This window comes from Tamandua tetradactyla, chromosome 1, assembly GCF_023851605.1.
Source record: "Tamandua tetradactyla isolate mTamTet1 chromosome 1, mTamTet1.pri, whole genome shotgun sequence".
Classification (NCBI taxonomy): Eukaryota; Metazoa; Chordata; class Mammalia; order Pilosa; family Myrmecophagidae; genus Tamandua; species Tamandua tetradactyla.
In genome coordinates, this window is record NC_135327.1 from 121393520 (window position 1) to 121405839 (window position 12320).

General features: G+C 34.1%; 1 protein-coding gene across 1 annotated transcript in view; it reads right to left on the reverse strand.

Moving 5' to 3' along the window:
* Positions 1-11248: 11248 nt before the first annotated feature.
* The window catches only part of CASD1 (CAS1 domain sialic acid O acetyltransferase 1), a 50911-nt gene continuing 49839 nt past the window's right edge, over positions 11249-12320 (reverse strand). Inside the window, exon 18 of the mRNA XM_077123657.1 lies at positions 11249-11864. Coding sequence (XP_076979772.1) covers positions 11835-11864 — 30 coding nt within the window. The 3' untranslated portion in view covers positions 11249-11834. The remainder of the gene's footprint in view (positions 11865-12320) is intronic.

The window sequence follows — 12320 nt, forward strand, 5'->3', positions numbered from 1 at the left end:
TGGAAGTAAGACGATCTCTTCTAACATTATGTACTGTTTTATTTTTTTAATGACCTTTTTTACAGGGAACTTGTATTATTTTCATCATTACAATAGACAAGATACATTAAACTATAGAACAGAAAAAATAAAACCATGAAAACACACCAGAATCTACAGATAGCAGACAAAGCTGTTTTTGGAATCAAGTTCATAGTTTTAATAGCTTCATTATTCAATAGAAAAAAACTTAAAAATTATTTAAGCCTGCAATTCCAAAAATTAGAGAAAGAAAAAAAATCTAAGGAAAGGAAAAAGAAAAGAACAAAAATATATATCTGAAGTTAATAAACAGATAAGCAGGTATTGACTTAATAGATAAAACCCTTTAAGTAATATTTATGCTTGAAAAACAATATAAACAAAACTAACTTTTAAATTTTAATCAAGAAAAAAGGACAGAATTATGGAAGATCACAACTACAAAATGGGCAAAAAATACAAATATAAAGTTTAAAATTTTTAAGAGAATACTATGTATAATCTATGCTAATAATTTTGTAAATGTCAATGAAAATGGATGATTCCCTTATAAAGTACCAAAACTGACCAAAGAAATAGAGAAATCAAATAAACAATTACCAAGATTTGGTCGATGCAACTGAGTAGAAAGCCTTAAAACTGCCCCTATAATTGAAAGAACTTTCCATAAGATAAAAATAAAAAACATGAAACTAGTAGAAAAGAATAGATTATTTAGCAAATGGTGACTTAAATTACTTAATTATTCATAAAAAATAAATATCTATCAGTACCTCATCTTTAACAAAAATTAATTTGATCTAGTAAGGATTACATATATTAAGTGAAGCCACAAAAAATAAGAAAATATACATAGATGTTCATATAATTAAGAGCAGAGTAACAATCCACTTACTTTAACAGGGAGAAAATTAAACTTTAGTTTTGTATGAATACCCCGTTTGACACAAAAGCTTTCATTTTTTTAAAAATATATGATAAACAGACATTAAATTTTGGTCATTACTAAGACAAAATTCACTTTTATGAACCTTTTTTTTTTTTTTTTTTTACAATTCTCTATATTCATTCAGGGCTTGTAGCCAACATTGACTATAACAAACAAAATTCACTACCTCCAACTCTCTACCACTTTTCATATCCATTTCACCTTTCATTTTTATTTATCCAGACTGCAAATAATCAGGAATACATTTGGTAATAAATTCACAAAGCTTTTTGAACTTGTATACTTCCTGTCAATAACAGTATTTATGAAGGTGAGAAGAGACAGAGATATCACAAAATAATGGAAGAAGGAAGAAATTTATGCTTGGGTTTGGAACACAGTCATGCATCTATATACTTATACACAGAACACATAAATGATTACAATATGCCTAAAATCTCTCGGTACAATTCAGCACTACCTTCAAAGGTCAGAAGTTTGAAATATAATTAGTTTTTTGATACTTATGGAATTTATATCCAGAAAAAAAACCCCTCAAATTTTCCATAATATTATTCCCAAGTGCTGAATAATACCAGGAATATGCTAGTTTACAAAATTAACTTATGGGTTCTAAAAAAACTAGTTCAGAGCTATATTTATTTGAATATTACTTTCTTATTTAAAGGTCTCACATGTGTCATTTCTTCTATGAGGTCTGCTTAGGTCATTCTTTACCTGCTTTTTAAGTTCTTCCGGTATTTTTATTCCTTTATTACCTCAGTCTTATCCTATGCCCTAGTACATATATATCTTAACTACAATATAAACTCTTTGAAGCTAAGAATTAGATTTTCTCTATTTATGGCAGTATTTACTAATGAAAATACACTGATTGACATTAACAAAGTCACAACAAATTCAAATTCTTCCACATACTGAGGTAACAAATGGCCAAGGAAATAAAAGCTAGACTCTTTAAATCCAGGTAATCAAAGTCATAAAAAATCCATTCATATTTCTTACTAAACTTAGCTGATTTCTTAAATAGGGTATATTTTAAACATTAGCATATTCTTATTTTTTTAAATATTTTATAAGTGTCATCACTTATCAGGTACATTGCTCAGTTCATGTATCCTAACTTGTCTAGTTAGGCTAATTTTAAGAGGAATATTGAGAATGTACTTATAATATTAGCATATATTATTGATAAGCTTGTATAAATTTAGGGTGAATATACCTCGGCTGAATAAAATTGCATTTGTTCAAAAATTTGCCATAAAATTCCTTTTATTGGGTTGGCCATGGTGGTTCAGTGGCAGAGTTCTTGCCTGCCATGCCAGAGACCATTTCCCAGTGCCTGGCCATATCAAAAAAAAAAAGAAAAAAAAAGATCCTTTTATTGGAAGTTGAAAACAACCTCTTTGTCTTCATAATATCTTAAAATTACAAACAATTTTAAAAGTACATTGACTATCAAGTTCTGGAAAATATAAGGCAATTGTTTTGTTGCAAGCCTAAATCCAGGAAAACTTTTCCGTATCTCTCAAAAATCGTTCATTTTTACTTACTGAAATTTGGTAATTAGATTTTATTCAGTTACTCCTATCCCAAGGCTATTTGTATTTTGATAATGATCTGATTACTACAGTTACCATGCAGAGGTATTATTGGAAAAAGATAATATTAACAAACACTCTGTTCTGAAGCATTTTTTATGTTTACCATTTCTAATCTCCAGGCCAGTAAGAAAAGAATTCTAAACCACAACGCACCATATTTTTCTGTGCTTGGCCCTTCCCCCATAACTGCTTTAGGTGGTTAGGCCTTGGGACAGAACGAAGCCTGTCTTGTTGAAAGTTTTCGGTGAGGGCTGTGGAATTTTGAGAGTTCCTATGCTCTTCTTCAACTATTTCCGATTATTTGATTTACTTTACTAAAAGCTGTGACCAGGACAATTGGAAGAGGTCTTTGGTTTATCCAGAGGCAGCTCTGTGGCAGTTTTCTGCTGCCTTAGGAAAATTCCAGGGGCAGTTTCTTTCTAATGTTCAGGTTTGTTCACAGTAGTTACAAAACTATGGTTTTGAATCTTGATGTTCAGAGAGTTTTCTCTTTTTTAAAAAATTCTTTTTGCTTCAGAAATACCTATTTATATAAAAACACTTGTCTATATCTTAAACAATTCCAAAAGAGCTTTTTAAAAGAATTTTGTTACTTTGATATTACCATCCAGAGGTATGAGAAAATACATTGAACAGACAAACACAAATAAAAAGTTAGGTACACAGAGACAGAAACACAAAAATACTTTTGAGAGGGACAAAGGATTGAATACATTGTCTCATCCCCTTTTTACCTTTTTGCAAAACAATTTCAAATGTAATATCTTTAATTTTAGCTGTAATGTTACTATTTTCATTTTAAACCATATTGAGGCCAGAGTATGTTACAGAAATAAAACTTTTTTAAAAAATAGACTCATAACTAAAATCTTTTCAATTTTCAATACAGTTCAAAATTTTCCTTTTTAAAAAATTTCCATAATCAGTAACCAATTAGGAACATTTGACCAGTACAAATGCAAGAACATACCAACTAACAAATTTAAACAGACACTTAACATTTATTATATTTAAGTAGTACACCAGTTAACTAGACCAAACACTCCAACCAACAATTAAATAGACATCAAATATTTAACACACCAATTAACAATTAAACAACCATTAAACTTTTATTGTACAGAGGTAACAAACCAGCTAGCACTTAAACAGCCCTATTTAATTTCATTAAATACAAATTAATTGTTGGATTGCTCACCTTTTAGGGGTATAATTAACAGACAAATTTAGGACAATGCTTTAAGGTCCATATAGCATGGTACCTAGAGAACAGAAAAGTGTAAATGTCAGAACTAAGGGGATCATTTTGGAAGCAAACCTTAAAGCCAAGTCCAAGGGGACTCAAACTGCCATATTTACTCTCTGATCCACTTTTACTCCTTGTTGACCCACTCACCTAATCAGATGTCCAGGAGATTGGAGATGGTTTCACATTCAGGTAATTGCCTCTGATTATTCCAACATACCAGAAAGCAAAAAGGAATACCTATATAATGATTTAGTAATCAAAGTCATCCCTTAAATACTAATTTCTTGGCTACCAGAGCAGCATGCTCAGAAAGGAAAGGACCAGCACTAATACCACTAGAATCATTGACAATCTTAAAAAAAAAAAAAAGAGAGAGCATTCTTTGAGAGGGAAGGAATGATGAGAATAGAATAGGAGATGGATAACTTTTTTTTAAGAGAAGTGTAATGGTAAGGTTCTGCTGTCAACTTGGCTAAGTGATTAGGCCTAGTTGTCCGGTCAGGCAAACACTAGCCTGACCGTTCCAGCAAAGATATTTCATTCCTGCTTGATAAACCAGAAGGCTGGTGTATTATATCATCAGTCAGTTGATTACGTCTGTGGCTGATTACATCTGTGATCAACTAAGGCATGCCTTGAGATAATCCAATCAGTTGAAAGCTTCTTAAGGGGGAAGAGAGACTCTTTCACTGCTTCAGCCAATAAGCCTTTCCTGTGGAGTTCATCTAGACCCCTCTTGTAGCTGCCAGCTTCACAGCCTGCCCTACAGATTTGGGACTCTTCCATTTCCATAGTTGTGTGAGACAACTTTATAAATCTTATATTTACAGATCTCTCCTGTTGGTTCTGTTTTTCTAGGGAACCTTGACTAACACAAGAAGTTATAGGTTTATAGACTAAATAATCACAACATATGTAAAATACAGAGGAGGAGATGAAGAACTTTTGGCCTCGATTTTGTAGAGTGTCATGGAAAAATGTGAACACTTGCTATACATTTTATGAGCTATTCAGAGACCCCAGTGGTGACTGAATGAATTTGGTAGACCGGGATTCCTGAACATGAGCACTAGGGAGACAACAGTACTATTTGTCTATTATGATCCTATTGTTCATCCCGGCTGGTGTGGTCTAAAGAAACATTTATGACAACCACAATGCTTTGTTTGAAAAAAGGATGCAAGGCAGCTCACAGGGCTATGCAAAATATAGCAAGAAATCATCTAAAATAAATGTGAAGGAAAAAGGGACCAAGAACCAGATCAATATTTAATAAATTTAATATTAGTGTTTATTTGCAGATGTAAAAAACCAAGTCAGTGTCCATAAGATAGTAGCAAATGAACTGTTCCAGAGAAGCACAAACATTCCAACACAAAGGCCAGAATGAAATGATTCTTGAGAGTCCACATAAAGAGGCCATTGTCTAATGTAATCAACAACATTCTTACAGCTGACACAATGATGAATTTCATAGAACTGTTTCATAGGGGGTCTGCAATGCTAACCAAAAATAAATTCTAGGGATGACTCAGGAAGTTATCGTCCATGTGGCCTTTGTTAGGTGTCTGACTTAATTTGGGGTACATTTTAAAAGATCTGAGGAACTAAAAAAAATAAATTCTTCACATTCCTTTATAAATAATGTTAGCCACAGTCAAACCCATTGCTGCTAGATACTAACTGGCTGTCAGTTCAATACTGGGTATTTTATACCTACAGTTTAACTATCCTAGGGTTTCAGGGAAAAAGTGAGAATGTTGGTCTTAATAAACCATTAAGCTGGTGTAGAAGTGACATCTTTTGGGAAGAGCAATATTTTAGAACTAACGAAATATTTTAGAACTCCGTCAAGATTCTTTTTAGGAAAAAAAGGGAGGCTTGAATCTGCAATCTGACTCAGATGGGCCATTTAGGTTCAAAATTCTAATAATTAATAATACTTAGTCTCGATTAATTTTATACCCATAATGCCCGTTAAAAAAATTCCCCCTTCCCCAGACAAAAAAAATGTATTCATACATAGTCTAGCTTTGAATACTGCAGTTTCTTGACGTTCTTTCAAGTTAAATTATCTGTGTACATCAGGGATCTGAATGAAGTGAATTTCTCTATGCAATTAATCAGAACCCAGCTGAAATTTGGGAAACACCTTATTTTTCTAAACTATTAGAGTTCTTTCTATACTCACAATATTAATTTTTTGTCAAATATTCAAGTTCTAAAGTTTTCCAGCTTGTATTTCTTCTATTTGTCTTTTGATGCATTAAAGTTTTAAATTTTTATGTAATAGAATGCAGCAATTCTAGTTTCACCTTTTGCTTGTACGTCTTTAAACCCATTAATCATCTTGAATTTCTATCAGTATATAGAGTAAGAAAGGGAATTTAGTGCCTCCACTTGTATAATTAAGCAATTGTCCCAGGACTATTTAAAGGATTTTTTTGTCTTTTCCCAATAATGTAACCAACAAGTTAGGATTTAACAAATGACTGTGATTCATTATATAGATTTCATTATATAGATTCATTATATAGATTTCTTTTCACTTTCTAATATATTCCAATAGCCAGAAGGAAATATCTGAAATTACTCAATTGCAATCCAGCAGACTTGATCTTTGATAATGACTCTATAACCATAGAGCCCTTATCTTCATTGTAAGAAGTCTGTGGTTGCCCCCCCACTTGTATCACCTTATCCTGTTTTTCAACTTTAGAGTCTTATGATCACTAAAGACAGCCCCTAATGTTTATTAATGAAGGGTTTTTAATCAGCCCAGAACTAACCCACCCCAATTCCAAAACTATCTTGCTAGATGGAGCTGGATCTAACCCAAATTGGCCCAGCTGACATAGTAATAGCTTAAATTTTAACCTATAAGTGACCTATACCTCATTATAATACTAAAAATCATGTTATTAAGTCATCATATTAAGGCCACTTTTTTCTTCATAGGTTCTCTGATTAAGCGTATAATCAATCTGTACATGCTCAATAATTAGATTGTCTCTAACCTCATCACCTTGAGCCATCGTGCTCATTATCTTATAACCTGCCCATCTTTTTTTTGTATGCTGTAGGTTGGAGGTCACATTTTATTCTTTTTCCATGTGACTATCCCATTATTGCAGCACCATTTGATGAATTTATTTTGGTGGGAGGTGGGGAAGTGCATGGGCTGGGAATTGAACCCAGGTCTCCCGCATGGCAGGCAAAAATTCTACCACTGAACTACCCTTGCAACCCCCTTGCAACCCCCTGCCCATCTTTTGATAGTATAAGACTATCAGAGTTGCTGCAGTTCAGGAAGACAGGTTTTAGGACCATTAGGTTATGTGATCTTCTGCTTCACCCATAGAGATAAATTCTCTCTTTAAACCCTTGGTGTCACGTATTGGCTGTTAATGCACATTGGGCAGAGAGCCTACCACTTTTGATTGGTATTTGTATTAGTTAGGGTTCTCTAGAGAAACAGAATCAACAGGGAACACTTGCAAATATAAAATTTATGAAAGTGTCTCACGTGACCGTAGGAATGCAGAGTCCAAAATCCACAAGGCAGGCTGCGAAGCCGACGACTCCAATGGATGGCCTGGATGAACTCCACAGGAGAGGCTCACCAGCCAAAGCAGGAATGCAACCTGTCTCCTCTGAGTCCTCCTTAAAAGGCTTCCCATGATTGGATTTAGCATCACTAATTGCAGAAGACACTCCCCTTTGGCTGATTACAAATGGAATCAGCTGTGGATGTAGCTGACGTGATCATGACCTAATCCTATGAAATGTCCTCATTGCAACAGACAGGCCAGCACTTGCCCAATCAGATGAACAGGTACCACAACTTGGCCAAGTTGACACCTGTCCCTAACCATGACAGTATTAGTAATGTGAAATCAAACTTTTTCTAGTATCTTAATCTAATGTTTCTGTGCATCCTATTGTGTCTTCTAATTTCTATATATTCTTACATCCATTCCACACTAATATAACTGTATTAAAAAATGTTTCTAAATATCCAATTGTACAAGTCCTACTCATCTCATTTCTTTATTTAAAACATTTTTTGGATATTCTTACCATGTATTACTTCTGTATAGTCACCATTTTTAATTATGTAACCTCTAAGAAAGTTCTTCAATTCCATGTCACTTTGTATGTGTGTTTTGAAAGTGCTGGACCCCTCAGACTTAAACTAAATGTGTATCTGACACATTTTCTGTCCCAAGGATAGTGTCCTGAAGTGGGGATAAGATAGGAGGAGGCAAGTAAAGATAATGGTGGGTTCTTAGCTCCAGTTAGTACTCTCTCTTTTTCTCTTTTCTGTATAAAAATAGCAATAGCTATTGCCACCTTGCCATTCTCAACATTAATTATCTTCCAAAACAGATCTAGTCTAGCCTTCTGGAGACAGTTTATTTCTTCTATTAGTAGGACTTTGAATCTATAAATTACCACACAAAAGAAAACAAAACTGCATATTGGCCTGGGTATGAAAAAAGCTAAATTAAAAAAAAAAAAACCTACTGGGACTAAAAGAAAATAGAATGAGGAGGGCTAGGGATAAAAAATTAAAAACCTTCCAGAAATATAATTAAACTTTTAACTTACTATATTTTACTGAATGATAATATAAGCCATTGCCGTAACATAAACATAAATGATACAGGAGATATTTTAAATTGTAAAGAGAGAAAAATAAATGTAAAACATATAATTATGATATTTTCTTTTGTGTATTTGTTTTACTTTGAATTTGGAATAAAAATCTTGACACCATTTTGTATTAAGATGTAAAATGTCAATCATTTAGAAGCTCAGTACAGTTTTACCTTTGAATTCAGTTAAAGACAAATGGTATTTGATTTTGTTGTCATATTGCTCCCCCAAATTCTTCATAAATGTTACTTCTGAATATGGATAAAATACCTGCATAATAGTTTTTTAAGGAAATTGTTTCTTATATGAAAATTCAGTTATTCCAATATAATCATATCTAGGTTCTGATATCATACCAAATGACAGTTAAATAACTTCCAGTTATACTCCATATTTATACTATCACCATAACTATGGAAATGTAAAGCAAATAGTGCTATTAAATATTCATTAAATTTTAAAATCAGAATCACTTTTCTGCAGTAGTTTTCAACCCACAATTTTGGGAATGTAGTTCAGGCCACAAATTACCCTTCAGAAACTAATTTTAGCATAAGAAAATGAGCCAAAATATATTTGCAAAATAAATTTCCCAAATCACAATTATCCTAGGAATGAACAAATTAAGTAATACATTTGTTCAATCACTTTTGAATGTCTTTGCAGAGAAATATTCAAAGTGGTAGAATGGGTTGAATTGCCAACCAAAAAAGTATCTAGATAGTGAAGAAAAGCAGACAGGTCTTAAAGGATAGTTGAAATGTAAAGGAATCAGTTAGCATGGGGTGAATTTTCCATTTTTGCAGCTTTTCCTAAGGGTAGCCACAATTGTAACATGGGACAGCCAAAAACTTATAGAAAGCTCAAACTCTTTCTGGTCTGAAGAACCAGGAGAAGAAGCCTGGGGCAACCAGAGCCACTAGAGTAAGGGGATAATTCCAGAAAGGAGATAGAAGTGAGGCAGCCTAAATTCTGTGTATAAATTCTCAAAGTATCTGGCTGATCCTTGAATCATGTATACACAGGACGGACAAAATAAGCTGAAATGATGTCTGAGCTGCTATCCACTGCAGACAACACAGAGCTTACAGCTTACGTCTAACCAAGTTAATTGTCTGTTAAACTAAAAACATCAACACTATTGAAGAATATAATGGAATCCAGCATCTCCATGCTATAACAGCCACAAAGCCCAGAATTCAGTCCAAATTTTTCAACATACAAAGAACCAGGTATATATGACCCAGTCTCAAGGGAAGAGACAATAAACAAAGCCCAACCACAAGATGATCCAGATGTTGGAATGATCAGACAAGGAATTTAATGCAGCTATTTTAACCATGGTCATAGGTAAACATGATAGGAAATAAAATTAAAATGATAGGAAATCTCTGTTGAAAAATAGAAACAAAAGAGAGAAGTGGAAATTTTAGAACTGAAAAATGTGTTATCTGAAAAAATTCACTGGGTAGGCTTACTATGAGAATGGAGATGACACAAAGAAAGAGTCAGTAAACTTCAAAAGGATAATAAAACTTACTCAGTATGAAGAACAGGGATAAAAGCAGTTAAGAAAAAGGAACAGAGTCTCAGGGACCTGTGAGTCATTATCAAAAGATTGAAAATAGGGGCAGTTGTAGTTTCAGAAGGTGAGGAGAGAATGGAGCATAAAAATATTTGAACAAATATGGCTAAAAAATATCCTAAATTTGGTGGAAGATTCAAATGCAAGAAACTTAGGAAACCTCAAACAGGAAAAACACAATGTGCTGATGTACCTCAAACTACTGAAAACCCAATGTGTAAGAGAAACTCATGAAAGCATGCAGAGAAAAATGACACATTACACGCAGATAGAAAAACTGAACATTGCTAACTTCTGTTTAGAAACTATGGAAGTCAGAATTCATTGGAACAATTTAAGTAGGAGGTGAAAAAACTCATCAAACCATAACATTATATCCAATGAAAATATCAAATGATGACAAAATAGATATTTTCAGCTAACGGAAACCAAAAGAAATCTTTGCCAACACAGTAAAAGAAATGCTAAAACAAGTCCATACTGAAGGGAAATACCAGAGGGGAACTCAGATCTTCAAGAACTAGTAAAGAGCATCAAAAGTAGTTCATGAGATGTTTTAGTTTGTAAATACTGCTGGGAATACACTACTCCAGAAATGGGTTGGCTTTTATAAAGGGAATTTTTAAAGTTACAAGTTAACAGTTCTAAGGCCATAAAAATGTCCAAACTAAACCATCCAAAGAAAGATACCTTGTCTCAAGAAAGGGCCCATGACATTCAATGTTTCTCTGGGAAGCTGGGAAGGCATATGGCAATGTCTGCTAGCTTTCTCTCCCAGCAACCCCTTTCAAATGGCTTCCGAGGGAGTTTTCTCTCTGCATCTCCAAAAGTCCCGGGAAGTGTAGGCTCTGAAGCCTTTCCAAAAATTGTTCCCTCTTAAAAGACTCCAGTAAGTGACCCACCTTGAATGAGTGGAGATGCATCTCCATGAAAACCACTAATCAGAAGGTCATCCCCATGGAAGGAATTTAATAAAAAAGATCCCGCTCACCAATATTGAAACAAGATTAAAGAACATGGCTTTTCTGGGGTATACAACAGTTTCAAACCAGCACAGGAGCTTAGACTCATAAAGAGAGAAGGAGGGAGGGAGAGAGTGAGCATAAGAGCAAGCAATCAAGCTAGATCCTTGACAACGCAAAGTTCTTCTCATTTATTATTACATATTTTTTGTTGTAAAATTATGGGCTGGGACATGCAGTTCAATCTCAAATAGTAGATTTGGAAGAGATTGCATGATGGTAAGAGAAACAAATGGGCTAAACATTCAACTAGCTAACATGAAAAGGTGATTCAGAGGGATTTAACTAGGGCTTGGATTTATGGGTCCAAGAAATGTTTCACATACTTCTTCATCCTGGAGTTAAAGGTTTTTGGAAATGGGAATCCTTAGGAATCTCAAATAAGCTATGGATTCCAGAACAGAAATAAAACCTATGGCCGGGCATCCTAGAATGTAGGCCAAGACATTACAGCTCTAACGAAGAAGCCTTATGTCCCTGAGACACAAGAGCAATAATGCAGTTTAAGCTTAGTAAAATGGGTAGACCTCCATGTAGCAAAAACATTGAAAAATTTTGTTTCAGCTTGCACCCCAAGAGGGGCTTAGAAGTGAGTTGAGACAAGGAGGATGCTGGGTACAAGGACCTCACAATCTGAGGCTATGGTGGCCCCACAACATTAGCAGATGCCAGTATATGATACTCAGCAGAACCTTGAAAAATAGGGAGACCATAGAACAAACGCTTCACTGTCCATGAAAGTTCATTAGTAAGTCTTCTGAGAATTCTTCTTAACCTGAGAGAAAAGGGAGAATGAAAAGTGAATGGAGGCAAATCCTGAAACCAAATTCACAGTTGAAAAACTGCTACCTTGAATTGTTCATTGTCTCCCATCAGTGGAAATGGAGGGTCCAGGGCTAAGTTAATTTCAGTTCTGAACAAGAAAATCATAGCTTGACCACCCAACTAAGACACCCAAACCCATTATCTTTCCTTCCCCATCACTTCATTTCTTTTCCTTTTACAAGTGTGACTAGTTGGGTCAAAAATAAGAAAAATGAACCATTTCTGAACCAAATGTATGTTAACATTCTCTTATTCAAAAACCTGACAAAAATAGAAAAATCTCAAGCCGTGCTCTGTCCTAGTTTCCGATGCAGTGAAGGTGTGAGGGAAGTTTCATTTTTCTTTTTCTGGTATCATATACTATGATTTTTGGGCTTGGGACACTGATTCTCTTCATATTTATGGT